At 36.9% G+C, this 26,891-nt stretch overlaps 1 protein-coding gene across 3 annotated transcripts in view; it reads right to left on the reverse strand.

The window, feature by feature from the left end:
• NTRK2 (neurotrophic receptor tyrosine kinase 2) overlaps positions 1–26,891 on the reverse strand; it is a 198,886-nt gene that overhangs the window by 101,742 nt on the left and 70,253 nt on the right. Inside the window, exons 12-14 of one of the 3 annotated variants that reach the window (XM_058823317.1) lie at positions 17,216–17,287; positions 7,406–7,474; positions 3,477–6,531 (exon numbers count right to left, since the gene is read on the reverse strand). The exons of 1 other annotated variant lie outside the window; for it this stretch is intronic. In XM_058823317.1, the coding sequence (XP_058679300.1) occupies positions 6,494–6,531; positions 7,406–7,474; positions 17,216–17,287 (179 nt within the window). In that variant the 3' untranslated portion in view covers positions 3,477–6,493. Of the gene's footprint in view, positions 1–3,476; positions 6,532–7,405; positions 7,475–17,215; positions 17,288–26,891 lie in introns of those variants that run through there. One more of the 3 variants, XM_058823318.1, reaches the window with a different exon arrangement.

Below are 26,891 nucleotides of genomic sequence, written 5' to 3' on the forward strand. Positions count from 1 at the left end.
GACAGATACACTTAAAATAAAGGTATGTTAAATAGAAATAAAACTACTGCAAACAGTTGTGGGGGATGGGGTGTTGGGGAGGGGGTGGGTGCTTTATCAATAGAATAACCATTAATGATGCTATAAAATATAATTAAGGAGTTGAATCTCACTTCTTATTGGAACACAATGACAACAATAGCATTTTTATAGCAACAGGTAACAGGTGAGGAACTCAAAAATTGACATATTTTTCAATGCACTGCACTATTACTAAAGAAATACAAAATGTGATTACAGGTAGTGAAAGACACAATGATATGAAATTATAGAATTTTATTGGCCTGTTAAAAGTAATTTCATGTAATACATTTTTTATAGATTGTGCAAAGTGTTATGGCAGTTGGGAATAAAAACAATGTTTTGCTTTATTTGGGAATAAAAACAATGACTGTCTGTTACAAGAAACATGAAAGATTTTCAACATGAAGAATTAGAGGGAAGAGGGGGAGAAAAGATTCACAGCTTGCTGATGGATAACGGCAAATAATTTTTAAACCACAGAATCACAGAATGGATCAGCTTGAAAGAGACCACAGTGGATCCTCTGGTCCAACCTCCCTGCTCAAGCGAGGTCATCCCAGAGCGCATGGCACAGAATTGTGTCCAGATGGTTCTGAATGTCTCCACTGAAGGAGACTCCACAACTTCTCTGGGTGATCTGTGCCAGTGCCTGGTCACCTGCACAGTAAAGAAGTTCTTGCTCATGTTCAGGTGGAACTTCCTGCGCATCAGTTTGTGCTCACTGCCTTTGTCCCGCTCTTCGTCTTTCATAATGAGATGCTATGGTGGAAGGCAACTTTGTGCTAAAATTTAGAATATTACTTTATTCCATGTGTGAAAAAAATACTTTCCATATGTGAAAAAATACTTTAAAAAACGTTAACATTCTATATTTTAAATCAACTTAATGACTCTTCCTGTTTTTAAACTGAGCCTGAAATATAAAAAAAGACTCAAGAACAGAGAGCTCTGAATGGCAGTGAAAGATTTGAAGTGTATTTGTTTAAGACTCTGGTCTTGGGTTTGTGCAGTGATGTGGCAGCCCAGTTATGCTTGCACACTAGTAAAGTCAGTGATACCTATGAAATAGCTGTGTTAAAAAAAAAACACTCTAAAATAATACTAAAATACTTTGGAAAAAATCAGGATTACTTTTCTGTTTGATGGACATACCTGAAAAGGGAGCCCTACTCTGCTTACATCAAAGAATAAACAAAGCTATCATAAGAAAGCCATGCCTTTACCCTTTACTTCCTCAAATATCAGATAGTTCTCTGAAATTTTATATGGTTATTCTTGTCATTCCAGCTGAGGAACAAAGTAACAGTGAAAATATATATGCAAGGAGACAGTTTCCTGCTATATTAAGAGGTAATCTGCTTAGTAACCCTGCTGTGACTTGCTGCCTCTAGAGATAATGGGGGAATGGCCCTCTTCAAAATGAAAGCAGTTTGGCTCTATGCTGCCTACAACTCTGCTGCAGGCCAGAACACGTGCTTATCCAACACACTCCTTGCAGCTGAAAAAATATAGCTAGTCATGGAAGGTTGCTATTAAAATTAGAAGGATATAGCATGTCCATACTAAAACAATACACACTCTCTCGTGGGCTCTTCCAATCTATTGCCTTTTTTTGGATGAAAATAAGTCAACCAGGTAATCTCGAGACTGATTAAAAGAGAATACAATGTTCTCCAAGTTCAGTCACATACATGCTTGTGGAACTGAACAGCTATATTTATTTCCAATCACTGCATCATTTGCTATCTTCAGAGCAGATTTAATTTGTATGAACAAAAGAAAAACAGAGCAAATGCAAGCCAGCTTCAGAAGTTTGGGCATACACATTCCTATGGAAGTGGGACAATGAAATGGACTGTGACACGTGAAATACACAGCACCAGCATTCTCTGCGCACTCTATGACACTGCATTCATGCTCAATGCTTCCAACCACCCACAAACACATGTTCTGGAGATCAGATTATGAAAATCTCACACAACATGGACCTACATTATAATGTGGAATACTTTACACCATCACATAATGATGGCAAAGTCCTTCAAAAGGATATTCCAAGACGCTATATATTTGTGCCCTAAGAAGAAGAGAGCTTACCACAACTCAAAAAGTAGGACATTGAGCTCTCTGAAGAACAGAAAACAGAACCACCAACAACTGGGAGGAAGAGAAAAAGCCAGAGAGAATGATGGAGAAGAAGAAAATACTAAAAACTGTTACGTAAGCTTTCGGGGTTTTCTTTTGAAATAAACATGAACAAAATACTTTGCTGCTCAGTCTACTAATAACTTTTGAATTATTTCAAATAATAACATATTGTTAACAATAATAGTTACTGTAACTGGAAAAAATGGCTGAATTGAAAAGAGCTTTGAATATAACTTTCAACTTTACAAACCATTTGCAAGTTTTTAAGCATTAAAATAGATGCAAATGAAGTGATGGCCTTCATGGTGATGATTAGCTGTCAACATGGACAGCTGGGTAAAGGGATTGACAAACTTTGTGTGAAGGCTTCTGTTTAAAGAGCCACTTGGAAGTGTATGGGTCATTTTCATATGGCAAAATTTAATGTGTTTTATAGTTTTTAAAAAATCAGGCTTAGGAACTTACTTTCTTAGGAAAAAATGGATTTTTTGTGCTTCTGCCAGCAGTCAAAAAGGAAAAAGCAATCCCTACAAGAACTATAGAAGTAAAATTGTATTCCACTAGCTGTCCACAGGTTTTCTTGGCATTGTCTGCTGTTTCCAAGGATCTTGATGTTACTCGCACTGAAATGCATGTTTTGCCTCACTGCTGCCTGGGAGAGGTCCAGCTGGTAGACAAAGGCAGTGGAAAGGATGAAGACTGCCTTTCACAGGTTACGATAGTCAAGACAAATATTGCCATGAAAATGTCTCATAGCAGCCTCGGTCTGCCCTGGCTGTGAGCTTCCAGGACTCCCACTAAAAAAGTGATAATCTCTAGACAGCTTTCTCCAGGAACAGACATTTTGCAACTGCTCCCAGCTCGCTTTTCATGACAGGCAGCTGCAGCGAGCACAGCTCTGACCTCTGCCTGGGAACAATGCACTTCTTTGCAACACAGACCTGGCCACTGGTCAAACTTCCATCACATTCAACAGAAACAGGTTTATTTAACAGACTGGATGACATGACTTGCTTCACACCAAAACACCCCCAGCAGTGCTTCCTCTCCGGGCCCCAAACTAATCTGCCCATCAAACTGCTCAACAGCTTATCTCAACATGTCTCTGAGCATATTAAATGTCTATCTAAAATAAATTCTAGTACAAATAAACCCCTTCTAGCAGAACTGTAGAAATATGCTTTTATTTTAGTTTCATGTCTGGCACAGCGGAAAAAAATAGCAACTCTGCCTTTAGACATTTCATAGTCTTTTTTATTGCTCAGTAAAACAATATAAAAGCTTTTTAATGTCAAATCCTGGATGTTCATCAATTTTTACCATGTTAATGGTTCCTGTATGATTTTTAGTTTCAGTCTCATTTTATTTTAAGGAGGTCAAGAATTTGTAATTAAGTGAGCCCTTTGTAAACCAACACCATTTGGGCAGATCAGAATCTCTACAGTTACAAGCAATGTCACTTACAATCAAGCTGAAAGACAGAAGCTAGTGGGTATCATAATTTCCATGTTAAAAAGTTTAGCTCCCTTAGCTTTAAGAGGCTCTGTCCACATACTGAAAAAAAACCATTTTAGGAACATGTAGTCTTTTTCCATCAAGCATTAAACATCTGTGCTAAGACATTATTAGTAAAAAATCACGTGCTGTAATCCATAATGTTCTGTGAATATCTGCATCAAGTAATAATGTACTGTCTAACAAAATGTAGTACAAAATATGTAAGAAGGATATTCTACAATACAGATATAAAAATATATATATATATATATATTTCAGTGGTGCATAGATCAGTTGTTTATTAAAGTACCTCCATGATTACATAAAATCCAAAATACTGTGTTAGTACATTCTGAAACATTTGAAGGTCAAACCTACCCCTATTCAATAAAGATGAACTGCAAAGTGCAACAAAATAAATTACAAAAAATTATGTAAAATCCCCAATCAATAACTGTGCATATTTATGCATATAAATATTATGAATCAGAAATAACTACTTTTTAAAATTAAATATTTCAAAAGTCAGCTGCCAAATTCCAGCTTTGCAAGTTTGCTTTTTCCCTGCCAAAAGAAAAGGGTTCAGATTCTCACCTCATTAATTCAGCAATAAATTGTGAACACATAACTGAAATACGCTAACTTTGTCCCAGCAAGCTTCAAGCTGGAATTTGGGCTACTGGGTCAAGGTCTGCTCATGATCCAATATGCGTTTGATGTAAGTCCACTGACTTTAGTTCAAATGTTGCCACTAGATGATTGTCTACTGATTTAGAACCACCTTTATGACATGAGATATTATTTCAACAGGACTCATGGATTCATGGATAAGCAAGAAGTCCAAGAAAAAAATAATTAAAAGGAAGGTAAAATGAGTCAGTAAGCAGAAGAGAAAGTTAGGATCTCTGGAAAATAACACCATGTCTTATAAGACACCGACTTAGGGAAGAAAAAAGGCAGACATTCCTAATACTCTTTCTCAGGAACAGCAGAACACTTGATGACATCTAACTTCAAACAGGAACTATGATGGATATCCTTAATTGCTGCCATCCCTCCCCAAATCACCACAGTATGTGCAGGGCGACAAAGACAACACGATTCCTAGGCATCAGTAGACTTCCAGCTCTGTCCTCCTCTTTAATGTGGGGAGCAGAATACAGCTTTGGGACAGATTTTTAGCAACTGCATCTCCCCTTCTCTAACTAGTGGAAAGGGAAAGGAAGTATTCCCCTACATAGGGCTAGAAGTATGCAAATGTGGATGCATGTCTTGACTAATAAGGATATTTCTGAAACTTGAGCACAGCAGGGATAAAGAACTTGAATGCAACAGACTCAAGAGAACACAAGAAAAAAGTTGAAGGATTAAGAGTCTCAGAAGGCAAAAAGTAAACACACAGAAATAGAATTAAAGAGTCAATACAGTACTGTAGAAAGAGAGGAATGATGTATGGCTTTAAAAGACTGCAGTAAAAGAAAAGGCATTAAATTGGAAGCGTGAAAATGGCTGAAATTACAAACAGGTAACAATGAAAAGCAAATATATTAGGGACAAAATAATACCGTCTATTTCATTAAACATAGTTGTAAGGAGATAAATTCAAAACAAATCCCAAAAATTTAACCAGAATACACAGAAACATAAGCATCTACCTTGGTCTTTCACTACTAGTCTTTCACTCTTTGTAGCTAAAACTCAGTTTAAAAAACCCTGAAACTTCATACTTCTTAAAACTCCCTAAATGGAAAAGATCAAAGTAGACCCTCAGGATTTGATACATAAATCAAATGAAAATTAATTTCTAGTACTATATCTAAATGTAGCCCTACTCTTGAAATGTGCTCATGCCTTCATTTAGCTTTACTTGTTACAGTAGACTCTTCTCTGCAGTATAGTGAAGCACATTCTGAAGCATACTTCATAGTTAAATGCAAACAGTTAAACAAGCCTCTAAGTCTACATCTGAAGGACCAGCCACATACCATTGTTCTTCTTGCTCTTGGCTCAGAATCAGCATTCTGGCCTACGGCAGATTTGTGTGCTTTTTCAAACTTAGGGACTATCTTGAGTAAGCACAACCTAACTGAATGTCTAAGTGATGGAACAGGTTCAATACCCAAACACACCAAACCATATTGCCACCTTTCTGTATATAACTTAGACTCCTCATCTTCCTGATAAAGTCAGTGGAACCACATACATAATAAGATTTGCAGGGCCAGCTCTGCAATTTACTGCTTCAGGAGTTAAGACCATATTCTGCAAATATACAAGAACTTAACTTTAAGGATGTGAGCATTTCCACAGAAATCAGTGAGCTTGCACACACACTCAAACTAAGCATTGTAGAAATTTTGCAGAGGCATTAATTCATTAAAATAAAAGCAGCTTTGCAGTTCACCTTTGATAAATATTATTTATAAAAACATCATCTTTCCAGTTAAGTTCGAACAGAAAAAAATTTGACAGAGGAAACAATATAATTTCATTTCAATGTCATTTTGGAAGACACAGTGAGGAAAAGGCAATAGGAAAGAGTCTGGTAGCTTATTTCTGGAGTTTCTTGAGATTTTTTAGCTGCCTCAGGGCTTCACCTTTCCCTGCTCTTGGAAAAACAACTACTGATTTGAATGTACTATAGTTCTCCAAACATAACCAATGTTTAAAAGAGAAATCCAAGGGAGGTGGCACTTCACTGGGCAAGAACACTGTCCACTCCCTACAGTGCAGCACACAGATTCCAAGCTCAACAGCCCCTCTCTCATCTTTTTCCTTATTTCATTTACCCATCCAGTGGGATCTTATGAAATAAAACAAAACCTAAAAAAAACAAAATAAAGTGTGAGAAATCATGCTTAAAAAAAGAAAAAAAGTCAAAGAAAAATCAATAAAAAAGACCAAACACAAATGAATACTTGACAATCAAACACATACACATAAGAAGCATTTAAAGCATACATAAATTAGATTAAAACTGTGAATGAATTTATGAAAATGATGACATCACCTCTATCTTGTGGCTAAAGATTTTATTTGTTAAATAAAAATGTATAACATGTGCTATTTCTTTGTCTTTAACATATCAACAAACTCAGATGGAGCTGTAATGCAGTAAGTCTAGAATTCTCCAATCAGGGACTGTGCTATGTATGGGTTAGAAAAACCTCAGCCAGGTGCTCTGCCTTGTGCCAAGGCTGATGGTGAACAGCCCAATGTGCACAATCAAGTTCTCTGCCTTTAGTTTGGTACACCAATTACTTGCATGGTACCCCACTATGCCATAGACTTATTCTAAGTACCAGGATCCTCTCTAACTTTTGTTTCACACCTTAGCTTTGTGCACATCATTCTTTCTGCCTGCTCTGAACAGGCTGCTGCCCTTAGTGGCATTAACTGCCTCTGTAATGGCAGAAAAATGTGGAGCTGGGAGAAATATTAGTCAATTATCTTAAAATTAACTGTATTTAAATATCAAGAGGAACTTAAGAATCAACAACTAAATATGATAGCACATTGAAATACATTAAAATCCCCAGGACGCGTTCTGGTCTGAGATGAAGGACAAATCTACCCCCCAAAATTTACCTAACTGGCTAAGGACAAGAATTTTTTTAAAAAGCTACATAGGGTCCTGCGTGGAGTTCAGCTAGCTGACTTAATGGCACAAAAACTTCCTAGAACAGCATTGCCTTACCTAGTCTGTTGTTATCTGATGCAGCTGAGTTATTATGTACATCACTGTTGACAGCCACCATTACTTGTTCTAATAACATTTGAAAAAAACACATGTGAGAGTTTTACTATTAGTCAGCAAATGTAAACTTCAATAGTAGTTTTTGTCTGTTTTTTGGGCTTTTTAGTCTTGTTTTAATAACAAGTGTTTGTGAAGACTGAAAGCTTACCGATATTCCACAGAAATCTAAACAATTCAGAGCCAAATCTTTATTTGCTTTCAATGAATAGGACTTGGACTATCAGCTTCAAGAAAAGTTAAATTTCAATGTCAGTAGCAATGACTAATTCATGTGCATTGCATTTTCTTGTTTGTTTCTACCCTAGAAGTAGGTAATCACACATACAGATGATGAACTTGCTAGCTTTGTACAATCCCACATTTGTGCGGCAAAATGCCTTTTCTTTGTAACAGTTATTAATGTCTCATGTAAGGTGCCAAAAAACCCCAAAGGAACCTGCTAATTCACAGACAAAAATAGAGTATCAGTTGAAGAAAGCCTCATTTCAGAACAGTAAGCAATTATCTGAAGGATATTTAGAAGTTATAGGTTAGAAAAGGAGTAATATCATCGGGGTTTTTAGTAGTCTACAATTAAGTCTACTGCATGGGTGCTACTTTTCTCATGAATTTCCTAAGTCGTTCAGACCTCTCCTGGAATTTTGCTTTCTTAAATATGGGAGATTGCATATGTTCTTGGCAACTTAAGACAAAGGACACGTATATGTATTTACATAAAAACACACATTTATACCACACTTTTAACACAAGAGCAAATCCTTGCAAGGGAAAGGTTTTTTGTCTCTTAGATTATTCCTTACCTGGTCTGCTGCAGTCAGAGTGAAATCATATTGCTATGTTTTAAGACACCTCTGAATTTTAATTCGAGAAGTTGCCAACTAGTGAACTAATATTTAGTGTACAGTACACAGGTAAAATAGAGCTACAAACCAGATCTCTTACAACTACTGCAAACTTCACACTATAAGTCACGATGGAGGGCTAGGGGTGTGGGGAAGGTGGTACAACTATTTTAAGGAAGGCAAGCTGATGTGTTTTTGTAAACCACCAGAGATGCTTAGGGAGATAGTTTAATGGTGGGCTTGGTAGTGTTAAGTTAATGATTGGACTTGATGATCTTAAAGATATTTTTCAACTAAAGTGATTCTATTATTCTATATTCTTAGTTGCATTTGTGTGTATTTTAGTAATCCTGCTAACCAACAGCGGCACCTAAAACAACCATTATGGGAGAATCCTCAGACCTATGACTGAGCAGTCTACAGGAGTAAAGAAGTTCACAAGGGGAAGGAAGTCCTGCAATTCCTATTGAAGGCAGAAAAATAAATCACAATAAAAATTTATTTTAAGGAAAAAACTAAGTAACAGAAAGGAGTAAAAAAAAAAAAGAAAGAAAGGGAAAAGGTAAAAGAAAGAGAAAAGTGAAAATAAGACGAGAGTCTTTTTTTTAGTGTTTAATCACTGAAACAAGGAAAGAAACCAGGTGCAGTACATAGAAAAGGATATATGAATACAAAATAATTGTGGGGAGTGGGGCAGAGTGGGACGATGCAGCAAGGAAACAGGACAAATATAAAGATGCAGAAACTGAACAGAAGCGCTTTAAAAAACAAAACTTCATTTGTATACTGGATCTCTGACTATTTGGAGACACTGAGCTAACAAAGGCAAAATATTATGGGCAGTAGATATTTAGAAGATGATTCCTAAATGGGATGCCAACTTCCCATTTGACTTCTCAGAGTTCAAATGGAGTCAGTTAGGCAGGTTGAGGGAAAGCTTCATTTTGGGTTGAATTGCTGCTGAGGTGCCAGATTCTGAGTTTAATATTAGTTTTAAAAGTACACTGCTGTTATATAAGCTGCCACTCAGACTTGCAGAGGAAAGTACACTAAAGAATAAAAATAAAAGAACGTCAAAATGAAAGTGGAAGACAGGAAAAAAACTATTCATCTTCCCTGTACAAGGAATGACAGAATTTCATTCATCCTTTAAAGGAACATTATGTATCTGTCTCTCTGAAATGCAAATTTGTCCAAGACAGTAAAGAAAATAATAAGTAGTTTAAAATGTGATAACTTTACTTCCAATAGCAGTTCTTCATTCAAAAAGCTTTGAAATCAGCACTGAATTAATTACTAGTCTTTAAACAAACATCATAAAGAATCTGGAGTACACTATTTTGGGAACATCAAATTTAAGCCTAACTACTTAATAGAAAGAGTAGTTTGAATTATATTATTAATAAGGATCTGGTTGAGCTACCAGTGAGGACTTTTTTTTAATCCTACTTTCTAGAAGTACCACAGTTGACCATCTCATGAGCTTTGCAGACCTGTATCTCAGATACTGGATGATCTGTGCTGTTCTGAGAGTTTACTGTGATTGGGAGCTGGATGAAATGCCACCAACTAACTGTTCCCAGCTTTTTGATTCATTAGAGAGGAAAGCATGAAAGGAAAAGTATAACAGCAAACCCCCTACCTTTATACCTACTGTAGTGATTTTGAAAAAGGAGCCTTTAAATATGACCATTTTTAAATATAAAGAAGCCATTTTTTTTCCCATCTCTTCTTCAACCAGCACACAACAAAAAACTGAGCAGTCAATGGCATTGTATCATCATATGCATCATAACATCTAATTCACGTATTTGGGAAAATGTCTGTTCTTGAGGTAGTTGCACATTCATGGACTCAATTTCTACCCATCCCAAAAATATCAATCACACTCCTTCTCACTGGTTATGTTCCCTACAAGCCACCACCTAAGTCATTCAGGAAGGAAAATGTTACATGATGGTAATCTTCTGAACTTTCTTCACAAAGCAAGATGCTAAATTTTAGTTGCCTAAAATCCTTCTTGCTCCAACAGGCCTTGAAATACTATATTTCAATGAGTTGTAACAAACTGGAGCTCTGAAGTCAGTCTTTCTTAGTCATTAACAACCTGACATACACTGTCTAAATAAATGTTTCCCATAATTATGACATAACTGAATATAAAACTTTTTATATATACTCACATCCCACTTGCCAATTATGTCATTACATATGAGTTATGTAAATTTGGACACCATGTATGTAAACCAAATCATTCAAGGGAAAGTACAAGGAAAAGAAGTGCTGAACAACTGAAACTTTCTATGACATTAAGTCTCATCCCATATTCTCTCTTCATCAAGTGTAAAATATTGCATAAGGTTTGCATAAGGTTTATTCAGAATATTGTTTGTGGCATTGATCTAAACAAAGCATTTGAATCAAAAATCAATGCACATTTTACTTTTTCTAATGTGGACTAAATGAGCATACATGGCATGTATCTCTTCATTCTTTTTACATGAACTGTGATTCCTATGGAGAAAGTTCAAGCTGATGACTGGAAGGGAGGAAGGCTAAGGTAAGATGCAGCTGTATTACTGAAAAAGGAGTCTTACAAAATTTGTCAATTTCTTGTTTCAAGAAGGAAAGAAAATGAAACCATTTATTCCTAGTTCTATTTGCTTCTTGGATCTGAGCCATTGCTTCAAAGAGCAGTGCTGGCTAATGCTGTGGCAAAATCAGAACAAAATGTCACCTAACTTTTGTTGGAAAGTGAGAAGAGACTCCTGGATAGCTTTTGCCGAATTTTTGTTGCACAAGGAAGAATAATGTCTTAGAGCAATGCCTACACAACAGCAGAAGATAAAATTCTCTGAAGAAATACCTACCATTTCATAGGATTTTGCAGATTTTACACACACCAGTCTCAATACTGCCTTTTGTTTCAGAGCACAAAAATATAAACATTCACTACAATTTTTTTCTTTCATCTAAAAATAGTTTTTACCTGATGAAATACTAAGACCATATTTTTAATTTTAATTCATATAATTAAGAGCTCTAATGACAAGCATAAATATTACTTTTTTAACCTAATGATAAAACCATGTATAGAAGACAAAAAAATCGACTTATTGGGGGCCAGGAATTCACAGAAAATTCTGTAGCTGAATTCAACATTAGTGTCTATTTACTGATCCAGTTTTCCTGTAACCAAATTTACTTAGTAAATGGGAAAACTAGGACCAGAAGAGACTTAATAGTCTGACCCATGAAGTTACATCAAGATAAAGAAATTTGACCCTCTATATGCTCTAATTACTTATAACAGGACGGTAGCACACAATCATATTAAACTCAGGACTATTTACAGTAACCCAAAGCTAAAAACTTTCTTCAAAATATACAGTATCTTATAAAGATTTCTTTTCTACTATAACTGTCTCTTCATCTAATGTCTAAATTTATGCTCCACAGATAATGATACATGGCTTGTAATTTTATGGATGCTTCCACCTGTACTAGATTTCCAAATAAGCATAATAAAAGTGTAGTCATCTGTGTCAGTATTGCAGCCAGTATTCAAACTATTTAATTGTTTGTTTCATTAATCTAGAAGTTTATGAAATAAGAATGGAGGTCAAACAGAATTACACATACTTAGGTATAGAATCTCATAAAGCTGTTCTCAGTGTAAAAGAAGTTAGAAATAAGAGAAGATAAAACTGGACCTTTTTACTCAACATTTTAGAAACCAAAAATATTTTGTGTTAACAATCCTCTACACTGTTAATAAGGATCATTTAATATCTTAATCTCTTTTTCTTTAGTTTGATCTTGACTTTTGATTTTATTTCCCAGTATGATGCATTGGATATGATGCTAATTTTCCAAGCAGGCAGCAGAAAAGAAAACATTTGTGCTCTGCACTCTTGAAGGAGAAAATATTTTATCTTTCTCAATGAGAGTCATTACCCTCATGACTTCCAGGGCAATATCCAACAGAAGTTTCCTTTTCCAGTACTGCTGCTCGTGCTGCAGTTGTTTTGCTTTCTATTGATTAGTCAGTCAAGGACATTAAGAACTGAAGCTCAAACCACCATTACTCAGAGACAGCCAGTACATATATTTTACAGAGCTTCTAATTCAGGGACAGTTAAAGGAAAAAAGAGAGAGTGTGAATAAGCAACGGCTCAGACACTGAAACAGAACCCGGCATAAACAGCTCCCCACAGAACTACAGAATATGTGCATTAGTAGAAACCCAACTCACAGGAAAGAGTGTAGCAATTACTATTTGCATACACATTTTAATAAATGGATATCTGCGGGTTATTTTACAGTTCATTTGCATGAAACGCCGTATGCCTGAGAGATCAATCAATAAATCAAGGGATGCTTTCTCAAAGCTTCCTGCAAGTACTTTAAAAGTCAAAGCTCTTAGGAAAGAAGGTCCTTTACCTTATGACATCCCTAGAATTTGTGCTTAAATGCATTCACTGGTATGCATGTAAAATGCAGAAATGCTACTACACAGCTACAATTTTGACAAGTGTCAGTTTACAGCCACAAGGAAGATCAGACAACTTGAAAGACACAGCGTAATTATGTCTTACCCCTTTGAAAAAGAGAATCACTGTCAATTTTGAAACCATTCTGTCTCTACCCAAATGTTGAAGACAACCCTACCATCCAGTTATCTTGAGTAATTCCAAATATTCTGCATTTTCAGTATATGACCTTTTAATAAGAGCTGGAAAGAGAGTTTTTATATACAAATTAGGGAAATAGCAGTACTTGTTACAGTGCAATAGGAGTTATGGAACTGTATCACTTATGTTCATTTATAATGGGATTATTTTGCTTACTGTTCCCTTACCACAATATTAGCACCTTTGATCTATTACTGTCCTCACAGCTGTTATTGAGCAATTCTTCATCTTCCTTGCTATGACATTTTACCTTGTGTCTGTGAAATCTGAACAACTCTTAAAAGGTGCATCTCATAATCACCCAGTGCTTCTAGTAAAACGAAATGGGGTTTCTTTACTTCATTAATTTCAACTGCCTTCTTTTACAGTCACTACTAATCAAGTACTTTCACACAGCAATTAAAATTTTTTCTTTAAAAAAACTCATCATTATCTTGATTGTGATCAATGATCAAGATGATGGACTAACAGCAAACAACCAAGAGCCAAATTCTAGCTAGTCCCATTAATATTATGCTACATGAAGATAAAGTATGTGATTTCTGTGCATCTCTTCTTCCTCCATCTTCTGCAGGCTTCTAAGTCCAGAACCAGAGATCACTGCCCCATTTTGTTACAATAATGGCTCAAATATTTCACCCCAGCTCAAATATTTCACCCCACAAGTTCTCTCTTGATTGAAAACTTAAGATGTAGGTACCATAGGTGATCAGGCCCACACAGCATGTGTTTATGAGATGTTGGTTCTGATTGACAAACCTGGTCTACATCTATGACAAGGCAATGCACTTGATGGATGAGGGAAGGACTATGGATGTTGTCTGCCTGTACTTTAGTCAAGCCTTTAAAAGCATTTCCCACCCACAGCACTCTCTGGAGAAACTGGCTGCTCATGGCTTGGATGAGTGCACTGTTCTCAGGGTTAAAAACCATCTGGATAGCTGGGCCCACAGAGTGTTGGTGAATGGAGTTACACTCAGTTGGTGACCAGTCACCCCTGGCTTTCACAAGGGAAAAAGACAAAAGAGCAAACGAATTTCACTAGTTATCTCTTACCACAAATCCAATGCCACAGAATGGGAAGGAGACAACCTTCAAGTTGCTGTCCACTGAAGCTTAGCTAAAACAGTCCTCTGCAGTAACACATGGCCTTTGAGGGTGGTGAAGGATGAGGCACAGTATGTTTCCTCCTGAACCTCGAGGCCTGGTTTTGCATTCCTGAAAAGTCATCTTGAAGTTTTGTATACACTTGTAGGCAGTTTGAAGAATGTGCATTCAGGTCCTGCACCTATTTCAAGGCACCATTATCTTTTCTTTCTCCCTGGATATTACAGTATATTGGAATCCTTCCTCAATACAGAAGACGGAGAACATTAGCACAAAACTGTACTAATTGAAGCAATTTTAATCTTCCAAATCCCATCTACTTGGAGCCATTGTGAAAACCACGTGCACTTACTCCAGTCTAGCCTTGGTTTGCTTTACTCTGTTCTCAGTTTTGCATGGACACAAAATGGTTCTCCATTCAAAGAAGCACTCTTCGCAGGATATACAAAGAAAAGGAGAAAGAAAGTGGTCTTGGGAAAAGGGAAGTTTCCACTCATTTTATTTATGAGTTCTACCTCTTACAGCACCCTTTTGATGCAACAAATCACGTGCATTTAATGTGCTAATTCTGCCTGTATTACTACCACCTGTAGACCCACACACTTTATAGTAAAAGCAAACAATTTTACTAAGTGATACTATGTAATTATAAATTTAGTTAACATCAAATAAATGAGACGTGAATCTATAATAGATACCATGTGTAATTGCCATAGCTGCCAGAGCAGGCTATTAGCAAATCAATGAATAAGACTGTTCTCTTATTTGAAAATGTATTCCTGCAAGTGGAGTGCATGGGTTTACACCCACATCTGGCACACAGGATGCCATATATGTTATATAAATTTGAATTTCTGTCTGAATACTCTTTGTCAGCCAAAGAGTGCTGGCTACCACTGACACACTAGGAACAGAAATTTCCAAGGTCTTTAAACAGAAATAGAAACATCCTTTCCCTTTCTGTGCAAGTGAAACCCTAACTCCTGTCCTGTTACCAGGTCAAGTAAAACCACTCTCCAGCATATTACTGTCATATAACTTTGTAGAGACAGAACCAGGAAAGGAGTATTTCTATTGCTCAATTATCACTGTAACATTGCTGAGGTGAGCCTCCCGAACTTCCCTCTTTCTACACAAAGAATATTGTTGTACATGTATTAAGGTTAACAAAATGCTTGAAATGCATTTGAAATAAACAATATTTCATCTGAAAGAAGAGAGATTGATGCTTTTCCTTAGGATTGATGCTTTCCCTAAAGGCGCCAAGAAAGGCAGAGTACTCAGTCTTCACAGTCAAACTGACTTTTCAATCAATAAGTAGGCATACCAATACACCTGACTCTTCTTTGGTCAGGCAAACAGAAGGCCTAGTTTTTGGATCCAAAAACTAAACAGGTTCCAGCCTGCAGCAACTGCAGGTCAGGAGAACATGGAACCAGCAATGCTTTGGCCATGATGCTGCTGGTATTGGCCAAGGTGGTTTTCTGCACTTCTGCTACAGCCACTGCACAAAGAACCAGCAACAGTGCTAACACCTGCCTTTCTTCCTTTCGTAAGACAGGGTTTCCATCCACCTGCCTTTCTTCCTTTCGTAAGACAGGGTTTCCATCTCATTCCCATGTCCCCAGCCACCCCCCAAAAAATAAACTCGAGACTTACATGGAGCAAGGCTACTGCAAACTATAGCTTGAGTGACCCTTTCATACCTGACTAACCATGTGAATTCAGACACACAAGATGACGTGGAACAGACATACAAGAAAATCCAAACAGTAGTTAACATGCCAAAATCTCTCTGGTGTAAATGGTATGTGCAAGACTACTTGCTTCCAGGCCCATGTGCTAAGGTAAAGACTTCAAAGACAAAGAGGTTCAGGGCACATATTTGCCAGTAAATAAAAATATGCAGGGGTGTATCTTCTTTTCTTTTATTCACAATTATTTAATCTATATTAAAGTAAGTTACTATTTTGACCTAAGACAAACGGCATTCTCCTATAAAATGTTCCAGTACATTTCAAAGGAGAGAAGGTCTCAAAAATTTTTTTCAAGTACTTATAGGGCCATCCTACTTGAGGAATGAGGGAGAAGGTTGTTTTAAACCTGTGGGTACAATCTATGCCTTTCCCTGTGGGCCAGAGAACATAGCCTAATCCCAGTGGCTTTAATGCCATTACAGGTAACCTCAAAGAGTGCTGTGCACTGCCCCAGAATCAAGTCAAATTATACAGTATATGCAAACCACACACTGTGACTACAGTCCAGAGAGACCACTTAAGGGATAATGCAGGACTAAGTTATTTCTGATTACATGAAGTTAATTGGAAGAGGTGAGTCAGTTATGTGAGATGCATGCTATTATTACAACTGAATATATAATTTTCAAAATGATTGTACCAGTATTTGTTAGTGTAGGGCCCAGAAGTGTGGCACTTGGCCAATGGTAATTATTTAGGCGTGTTGCCATGAATTACTATTGATGGAACACAAAGCAATTTTTTGACATTCTGTCAGAAAAATGCATTAAAGGTACTTGAGAGCTTTTGTGATTTTACTCTTGCCTGGACTGGAAAATAAGATGTTGATTGAAAAAATGGCAAAAAACTTTAAAAAACCCCACCCAAACCACACACAAGCCTAAGTCAAAACACAAGATTTGCAACATTTCCCTGGATACACAGCTAGGTTTGCTTGCACCAATGGATTCGTAACAGTTGCTTCACAATGTATATGTAATGAGCAAACCAGGACAGCAACTTATGTTTTCACATGCTTATTTACACCATTCCAATTTTTCAAATATTTCAATAGAAAAGAAATCGCTTTCAAGTTCTGTTCGAAGCCCTGACATTAATTTCCCAGATTCATAAGGGAACATTATATGCATCATTAATTATTCACAATTTTGACTGCATGTATATTTTTTTGAACAAAAATGTATGTATCCATGTATACACAACTATACATAACAGGATACATGCATCCTGAAAAAATGACTGAAACATATGTAGTATTTTATAGTGACATCTGTTCTAAGAATAAGTAATTAATCAGGTCTATTTAATAACATTCTTTACAGGTTAGTCTGAATAGCTTTATTATCTCACCTTCATTGTCGCAGTCTTGCAATGAAAGCCATATTTGATCTACCAGACCAACTCCTTTTACTTCACCATGAACTGGAATGGAATGCATTACCATTAATGCAATTAATGCCAAGAGTTTGGTTTGCAATTGCCAATGCTACTAGTTTTTAAGTTTCTATTTCCACATCAATTGCTTTATTTTTCCTTCTACACTGCAGAAGAGAAAACATCCATTGTGATATTTTTAGATTGTTCTCATTTCACATTTATCACCCATAACCATCTATAACATGAGATTATTGGTATTTTTTGGACCGGATTCTACCAGACATAAACTGTGCATGTGTTTAGAGCTATAGAAGCACACATCTCTTAAAAATATTTATTAAAAATTGCAAGATCATCTTTATGATAAGCAGCAAGGAGATATTCTTCAGTCACTGGCTAAATTCTTCTTGTGTATATTCTTGGCCTGCAAAGACAAACTTGTGGTACTAATAATCTGCACAAAAGTCAGAGTCAAGGCTTGGTCATAGTGCATGAAGCATTTTTTTTTTACTCGGTGCTTATGGTTTTGTCCAGGACTTTTGCTTTTGATGGGTATCACATAGAGGCAAACCCCCTACTACCTAACATTGAAACAGCTTGCTCAGCACCTGGTGCTACTTCTCACACCCAGAACTGAGAGTAACCTACAACCAACTTGTGTTGCCCAAAGCTTCTGCAAGTGCCCCGTGTTGTGCCAGAGAACCTGCTGCTCCCTTGCTGAAGGCAGGAGGTACCCATGCAGCCAAACAGCAGGAATCCAAATCTCCCTCTGTTCTACTCCAAGGTACTCAGCAAGTGGCTGAGATCACACAAATGTGGACAGAAGAATTTTTTGCAAATTCAGTGCTGAATATTCTTTGCAACGTGAAAAAAGATTAATTTCGCATGCAAAGGCAGCAGATCTGCAGCCAGCAGATCTGGACATAGGTTATAAATTCAATGTAGGGACAAACATCTAAAAATAAAAAAAAATATAAAAAAGCAAATCCCAGCCAAATGGCAAGGCTCAATTTAAATAATCTATTTAAATTATACCACTTGAAAATCTGTGTAACTGCACATTTATATATATATATGTACATACAAACTCCCTCCAACATATTTCATATGAGTCACTGAAGAGCTTATTCCTTGGAAATTGCATTAACATTAAAAAAAAAACCAGCAATAGAAACAGATTTTCTATTACTAGCATTTTATGAACACCATAAAATCAATAGAATATATAAAGAATTCACTTAGGCCATATTAAATATTGTGTCAGTGGAAAGAGCAAAGCGAACTGTGGACATTCTTTGACTGATTCGGGATTATGATCAACAGCAAATCCGGATCCATCATGTTCAACAAGTGTGATTAAATTCATAATATTCTATAATAAAGCTGAGCTCCAGAAGCTTGCTTCCGGAATTATTATGATAACTCTGAACTCTGTAATGACTTTTGACCTTTACCTTGTCCAGATTTTCCTAAAAGGCAGGAAAAGGAAGAGGTGATGGCCTGAATGTTATTTATTATTTTTTAGCCAACACAAAAATTATACTAGACAAAAATTTTTAGCTCCTGCAAATACATTCAGCTCATTCTACTCAAGTTAACAGATCTTAAACATCACTTTAAAGTCACAGAATTTATTTTTCAAAATGCAGACACTGTAAAGCTGTATGATGTCTTTGTGAAAACTGAAGCATTTAAGGAAAGATTCACAGTCTTGTTGCTTCTAGACAAAGCATCAAAGCTCTATTTTGGCAGCTTATTCAGAAAGAAAATGCTTGGCTGAGAGAATACTCCAACAGAATTCTAAACAAAAGATATTAAAATATTTTTCTGTATTTCTCACTGTTTATGATATTTCTCAAGACAGGAAAGATATTTTACAGGGACAAATATTTCCACTGCCATTAAAGGAGCATTGTTTCCTTTACTGCAACTAAAATACTGGATCTGGTACTTCCCTTAGGATTTACAATATAACTTCAGGAAGTGAGGTTAGTTAATGAGCATGTAATGCATTTACTTAGCCTACACTGAACTTAGTTCTAAATAAGGGAAAAGAAATTTATCAAAAATCTAGAAAAAAAGGCAGACTAAAACCATATTAATATTTTTTAAAATATATATTTCACTTGCAGCTTTAGAAAACAAAACAATACATTAAGATGTATCATTGCCCATGCAATGGAAACAAACTTTGCCTTGCAAAGATAGAAAATTTTGTCAAATTCAACTCTATTTTACAAATCTTGCAAAATCAAATAATTGATACATAAAGTTGCTTAACATCTTTCCTGTCCAAAATACAACCACAATATTACTGGAGATAGGATGGCAGGGAAAAGGCCCCTTTCATGCCTGGCATGATGCTGTTCACAAAAGCAGCACCCTTGTAGCTGGATCAGAGCAGAGCCCTCCCCAGTAATAATGTGACTTTCTGTCCGAGTCCAGCTATGTTAACAGTTATTGACGACAATCTCGAATAAAATAGTAATTAAATCTTCCAAAACACTCCTATGACTGGGCAAGGCTTGTGAGAAGGACAGACACCAAGTAGCAGTTCTGACCTTGAAAAATAAACTATTGATTGGATTTTGCCTTGTGAAAGGAAGGAGGGAAAACTGAAACCAACCATTCTGAATCATTAATGAGCTCCCACAGCATGGTCCGAACTCCAGTTTTTTACATATCCATGTGCATTTTTCTTTTGGCTTCCACAAAATTAGCTCATATGCAAGCTATACATGAAAAGAAACTATAAATTCATTCAAGACAACATGAAGACAACTTGTAGACTGCCACTCAAAGTTTGTGTGTGTCAGACTGTGTAACCCTGAACAACATTAATGTTACATATACTTTTAAATACACACACACACATATATATGTTCTGTGTGTATGTGTGTTTACTCATGTTATGTTAATTACGGTAAATGAGTAAAAGCTGCTATTAATTGCCTGTGCTACTACTATGTTTCTGTTTGTACCATTGAGGCAGAATGTGACTTTCCAGTCTTTTGACAATTCTTAGGACTGAAAGAACTTTCAGCATATTTTCTATGAGGAATTTGGCCCTAAAAAAGGAGATGTTTAGGTTGTTGATTTTTAAAGAAAAACTCTTTATAGAATAAAACAAAATAAAACTATATGAAAAGTTATAATTTGTGCAGCAGGAAAAATTCAAATAACTGTTGTTTTGTATTGATTAGCACTAAGGTATTAAGAGAGAAGTAAACAGGGAGCAAAAAGCCTACCATTAGATAAAATATAGGAAAGTGTGTGATTATTTTCTCCTTATTTATCTTAAATTTTACTCATCCTCCTTCTTACTGAGTTTTCCCTCCTCAACATATTCCTTAGTTTTTCTTCTATGGCCTGCTTTCCTACAGATTGTCTCCAACAGCTTTTCTTCAGTAGGTCCAGCCATGCTGCTATTTACTGTAACACAAAGCACCCTCCTTTGCTCTTGGCTCATCTAGCAGTCCTAAAGAAAATAATCCCTATTAATGTACTTCTGAACAGAAGTCATAATTTAGTTTATAAAACTACTTTTCTGATACCTTTATTAAACAAATCAACCATGTTAGAAATGGGAAACTATGAAGACAAGATTTTTTTTTTTAAACGTGATCAAACCAAGTGAACTTGAAGAAAAACAACCAACAGCCAAAAGATCACTGACTATAGGAATTTCATCTTAAAGAGACACAGTCCAACAAAATCCAGCAAGGTGGGAATACTAAATGATTTTTTTTGTTTACCATCCACTACAGGAAGGAATAAATGTGATGACTCCTGTCCTCACTGTCACACAGCAGTGCATTAGCAGAAGTATACAGGCTGTGTCAGCACAAAGGAGTGCACAGTGTTGTCTAAGACAGTGCGTTCATGTGTGAGAGAAACTGGTTACTTTCAAAACAACCATGTGATTAGTTTCCTTTTAATTGCCTATTTAATTACCAATACTTTCACTCTCTAGAGATTAGAAATGCCATCTTTACCAAGGATAATATGGTAACATTGACAAAGGTAGGAATTGCTACTACTGGAAATAGATTCAGTTGCCCTCTACACTAATAGGATATAAAATCTCACCACAGTAACACTACAGTTTCTTTACTTAATAATTACAGAAATAATGTCATCAGATAATATGCCAAACATTATCTAACACCAAGTACACAGAGGATTAAAATTTCTATACTGGAATAATTGCATTCAGAAGGAGTTTATCCCTCTAGCCCGGAACTCTGAAATACAAAACTTCTGCTCACACCATGGAAATACATATTTTTGTATGCTAGCAAAAAAAGTCCAAAAAAGATTAAAAGAGCAGAGGTAAGAAACAGTGAGCTATACAATGATACAGACACTCATTAAGTAATAGAGAAAGAGATGGCTACAACATGTGAAGGACAAGGTACAAACCTACTCTATAGCAAAGCCAGAAATAAATGCGCCTCCAGTGCCAGCACAAAACTCCTGTATGATCACACAGTAAGTTCAGCAAGAGCTTCACAACAGGAATTACATGGTGCTACACAGAAAGAGAAGAACCATTCACAATGTTTCTGTTCAGCTTACATTTGTGCACTGGCTCTGTCTGTTCCATAAGACTCAAGCAATGAATGATGAGGTGTTACAATGCCATGAACTGGCAACACCTAAATGCCATATCCAAGGGTCTATAACACCTATGAATTAATTCTTTCTCATAAAACCAGAAAAAGAATATTCCAAATTAAAAGACCATTATTAAATATCTTGTTCCCATTACATTTCAAATCAAAAACCTTCCCACTTTGGTCACATGTCTGTGTTCAACCCCATAGCTGTTTTTATACAAAAATCAAGAAGGAATAAAAGGCAGTGGAACATATCTCCGTAAAAAAAGTTTGCAATCTTGGCTATAACTCCTACAGCCTCCATTACAGGTCAGAGAGGACCTGTAATGGTTTGCAAATAATGATCTCCATACAGTCCTATGTATAAAGATCAAGGACAAAATTTTCCCCTTCTATGCATGTTACAAATCTGCTATCTGTGGAGTCTATCACAGTGCTGATTCTGCACTGACAGGTGGCTCCTATTTCCATCAATGGTGTTTGTGGTGCTGAAAAAGCAATAAGACAGACTAGGGCAAAGAAATTAGTCTCACTGCTGGTTGAACCCTATAGCACCCAACATCATGCCAGAACAAGCCATCCTTCTAATTTTACACAGCTGATCCACAGCTCTAATCAGCTGCTTCTGCATGAACAATGATGCACATGGTGGGTGGGAGAAACCTCATTTTTTTGCATTCATTATTTTAATTGTACATATTGTACACACTGAAATTCACTGTATTCATTGAAATAGAGAAAAGTCTGGCAGCTGATTACATTTGTTACTGTATTCTTGGATATGTTCATATCCAATCTTGTGACTGAGTGCTACTGCACAGAGCTTTACTATCTCAGCTTCCTACCTTTTTGATCCCATAGTAGCTGTGGCAAAAGAAGCGCATTCTTGGCCCTGCATCTTTAGTGACATTGATCTGGCCTTGGTGCATCCCAAGTTGAAGGTTCAATATTTTAATTTTTCCTTCACTTTTTTTGTTTGGTTTTCTTAAAAAAGGTGCATTGGAATTCAAGACTATGCAGATTCAATGAGGGTCATCATGTAAAACAGGTGACTGCAGGACACTGTTAATAACTAAGCAGTAAGAGCTCACTTACAACATAAACACAGATGTCTTCCTCTGGTCCCATGATATTATTTTGAAACACAGATAGCTTCTGGTATCAAATTCCACACTAACAAACCAGCCTCACAACTATACAGTTCCAGTGACTGCAAGAGCTTCATTTCAGTTTGGCAGCCTTTAGAGACAAGAAAAGAGCTAGCTTCCCAAACTTTCCCTCTGCTGTAACTGAGCTCAGAGCAGGTCCTGGGCCCAGTCATGGTGCCTGGACAAAGTCTGTAAGTGTTTGCAAAATACTTGTAAAATATGCATTCCCAATACCATCTGCACTTAGAAAAAGCTCTTACATTGTTGTTCTGCAGTACATTATCAGGCCTCTCTCTCATGTCATCAGAGATGATACCCTCCACAGCTCTCAATCCTCTCCCCTCAGGGTTTTCTTTTGCTTTCATTCCTTTCTTCACTAACTTTCTCCCTCTTTTTTTTTTTTCTTTCTGGCTTCTCCTCATGACATCATCGACCATTACAAAGCCTGGTTGGGACTTTCCCCAGATAGACAAGAAATCACACTATGCCTGCTTTTGTCATGCTTTCAACAGAACTGAAGTGAATCCCACCTTCCTCATCACAACCATTGCATCTTCAATCCCAGCAACTCCTACACAGCTCTGGGCTCCTACCTTAGTCCATTCATGCTCTTCTTTTTGTATCCAGAATATAATCAATCCTTCCAGTAAAAAAATTGGAAAAGGGTGTGATTTTTACCTTCTTTGGCTTGTTTTCTCTTAGTTACACCACACCCTTTTCTTCTTTCCTCATCATAACTTCAGAAATTCCCTACCTGCTAGTAGGGAATCTCTAGTCTTCTTCCTTGGACCTGAAGTCCTCCTCTTCTGTACTTCCTTGCCTCTATTTTCACTTCTTTCTCACTCTCTTCATCACTTCTCAGGTCATGTATAAGACCAAGCTTGGGCTTTTTTGGTTTTTATTCTGGAAAAAAGTAATCTCGTCTATTTCTGAAACTTTTAACTGTGTTTTTCATTGTGCTCAATGGCTGATTTGCAGGAGGTTCACCTCCTGTTGTAGTTGGTTTGCTATTCTTGGACTGTTATTCTTCTGACTACAGTCACCTTTGTGTGTACCCAAAACCTTACTCAGCCCATGACAGCTGACCCATGACTCTTACTCTTGACCCATGACAGTTATTTCCTGCAACTTTAACATATCATTCAGCTTCTGTGCCTAGAGTTTTGCATGATTTACAGAACTATTTGTTCAATCAAAACTGCCCACACACTACACTTGCTTACAATTATTGAATTCCTTACAGTCTTTCTCAGAAAGGAGAAAATGTAATTTTCTTCATGCAGTAGTAGTCTAGATGGTACTAGTATGAGGAATCTCCAACCACAGGTACTGTTGTGTAAGACAGATGAAGCTCTACACAAAGAACTAGAAAACATTATCGTGCAGAAAAGGAAAACTGAATCTGTTTGCTCTGCTTGCAATAATCATGCAAAATCAAGTGAAGTTTTTTTCCATATTTTTACATCCTAGATTGATCATCTTTTAGACCTCTTCTGCATTATTAGCAATCCCTTTTAGTGAAATTGAACAAGATAAATGTGCCAAAATAGCAATCATATTCCAAAAAAATGTGCATCATAAGCAGTGAAGCCATGTAGTATTTTAAAAATTGATGCATTTGGTTTTTAAGACTAAACTATGACTATACTGGACAAATTAAAACCATGAAATTCTGCTAAATGAAGCAACAAATTATTTTGAGTTACATTTAGGAAAATATTCATCTACCTGTAGCAGACTGGCTATACACCAAAATAAGAATGCGCTAGCATATGTGACACAAATATGAATGTACATGGACCCTTCAGGCTGTGTAAAAAGGATTCATCAGTTCAGTCTACAATCTGTATTGTGTCTACTACTAGGCTCGTGCAGTTTTCTTACTGGAACCAGCAAAATAGCTTTTGCTGCACCTCTTGTGCTTTACACACCCACCAGCCAATGGAGTCAGCTGCATCTGAAGTGCAGCTAAGGGCACCCTCTGATATTTCAGTTCCTTAAACTCCCTCTTCCATAAGATTTTTGTAGCTAAGACAGAGAAGAATTGCTTGTCCAGAGCAGGCTCAGAAGAGACCTTACTACCTGGGGTTCTTCACTGCTACCCTTTTTAATCTCCTGCTGTGTTTGGAAGCAGTAATACCACAAACCACTCATATTTCATTCCCTATCTAAAAAGCTACTTAAGAATCACTATAAGATGTCCATTCATCCAGAATCCAGTGTTACAGTGCCAAGGTTAATTGAGTAGCTAAAGGTCAAGATTAAGTTCCACCTGTTCTCTGGGAGGATTTAGTTTCCAATGTTACTTTCCCAGATGTACATGGAAGCTGACACAGCCAACTCTGCCTGCAGGTCTTCTCTTCCCAAAGAAATGCTGACCCCCATCAACCTAAATGAGCCTGATTCCCATCTACACTCATTTACTGGCAGAGCAGTTAAAGGTGCCATAGTGTAAAAAACCATTCTGGCTCACTGACCATTTTTTGTAATTTATGAAGGATGATACAACCACATCAACATATTTAGATACCAATGATGCATTCTATGCAGCCTAGTTCCTCACCCCCTTCAAAAATACCCCCACTTAGCAAGGCTACTACTTCAGTTTAAAACATCAAGATATCTCTTTGAGTAGGTAACAGACACTGAATTCTGAAGCTGCCACTGTAGCTGAGGGTTTGTTTGTTTGTTTTTTTATAATTTTCCTCTTCACATTGAAGCAAACAAATTTGTGACCAAGTTGTTGAACTGTAAGAACACATCTCAAGGCATTTTCATAATATTGCTCACAATCCTGATTGCATTTTCAGGATTGGAATGGAGGAGAAAAGTTATCAGTAGTCACCCACAATGGAATGTAGTTGGAAAAAGACAGGAAAAAAACTAGCTAACTCTGAAGTACCTAATTTAAATTTAAGTTATCTTGAAACTAGGGGAGCTGAAAGAGGCACTAGAAAACCCTCAGAAGCTCCATGCCTTGTTCTTAAAAAGCAAGTAAAAAATGACAGGAACTAATTTGGTGTGCACAGAATGTGGGAGCTCAATGGCAAGGATCACTGCTCCAAGGCCAGCTGGTGTACATAACAATGCACAGTGAACATCCTTTTTACCAGTGGTGGTCAGTGAGAACAGTGCCTAGCTTTACACTTCATCCAGTCAAAGAACCTGCTGTTAGAAGCTTAGGTTTTACTAAGTAAAAACATTGCCCTGACTGCTGGGAACAAATTGAAGTTTGTGAAAATTACCATGGCCTCAAAACCTAATCACAAAAGTGCTACGGGACTGTGATTAATACTGAATGCCTACTGCAGCATGAACAGTTTTCAGAGAACATGGATGAGGGTAATAGCCAATTGCATAAAGACTGCAAACACATGGAATCCCTCTTCCTTTAGCACCAGGAGAGTACACACTGTCAGCTCAGAGCTGCCACAGGCAACATCAGCAGGCTGGCAGAAAAAGACAGTCTCATTCTTCTCTCAGGATTATCAACTTCTCACTATTCGAATTTGACACCCTTGGGCCTGATCTGTACAACTGGACAGACATTTCCAGTCCCTGCAGGAACATGCAGACTCTGACCTGAGGAACTGTTTGAATACACCAAAAGGAAAAGAAAATTATTCAAATTTCTCCATGTCCTTATGACACAGTGGCTCAACAGTCTGAAAGCAAAAACATACCTCAGCTTCTTAGTTGGTTTGCTATCATGCTGCTCTTGCACTTGCCACAGAACCTGTAGAGTATGCCATGTCCAAGAGTCAGGTATGGCCTGCTTTGCCAAGGAATGAAAGCAAGAATATTTCCTCTGATTCCTCTGCCTTCATGATAGATTATCTGCTGAACTGCACTGTAAGTCAACCATAAGTCATTCAAAACTAT

The sequence above is a fragment of the Ammospiza caudacuta genome, chromosome Z, assembly GCF_027887145.1.
Source record: "Ammospiza caudacuta isolate bAmmCau1 chromosome Z, bAmmCau1.pri, whole genome shotgun sequence".
NCBI lineage: Eukaryota > Metazoa > Chordata > Aves > Passeriformes > Passerellidae > Ammospiza > Ammospiza caudacuta.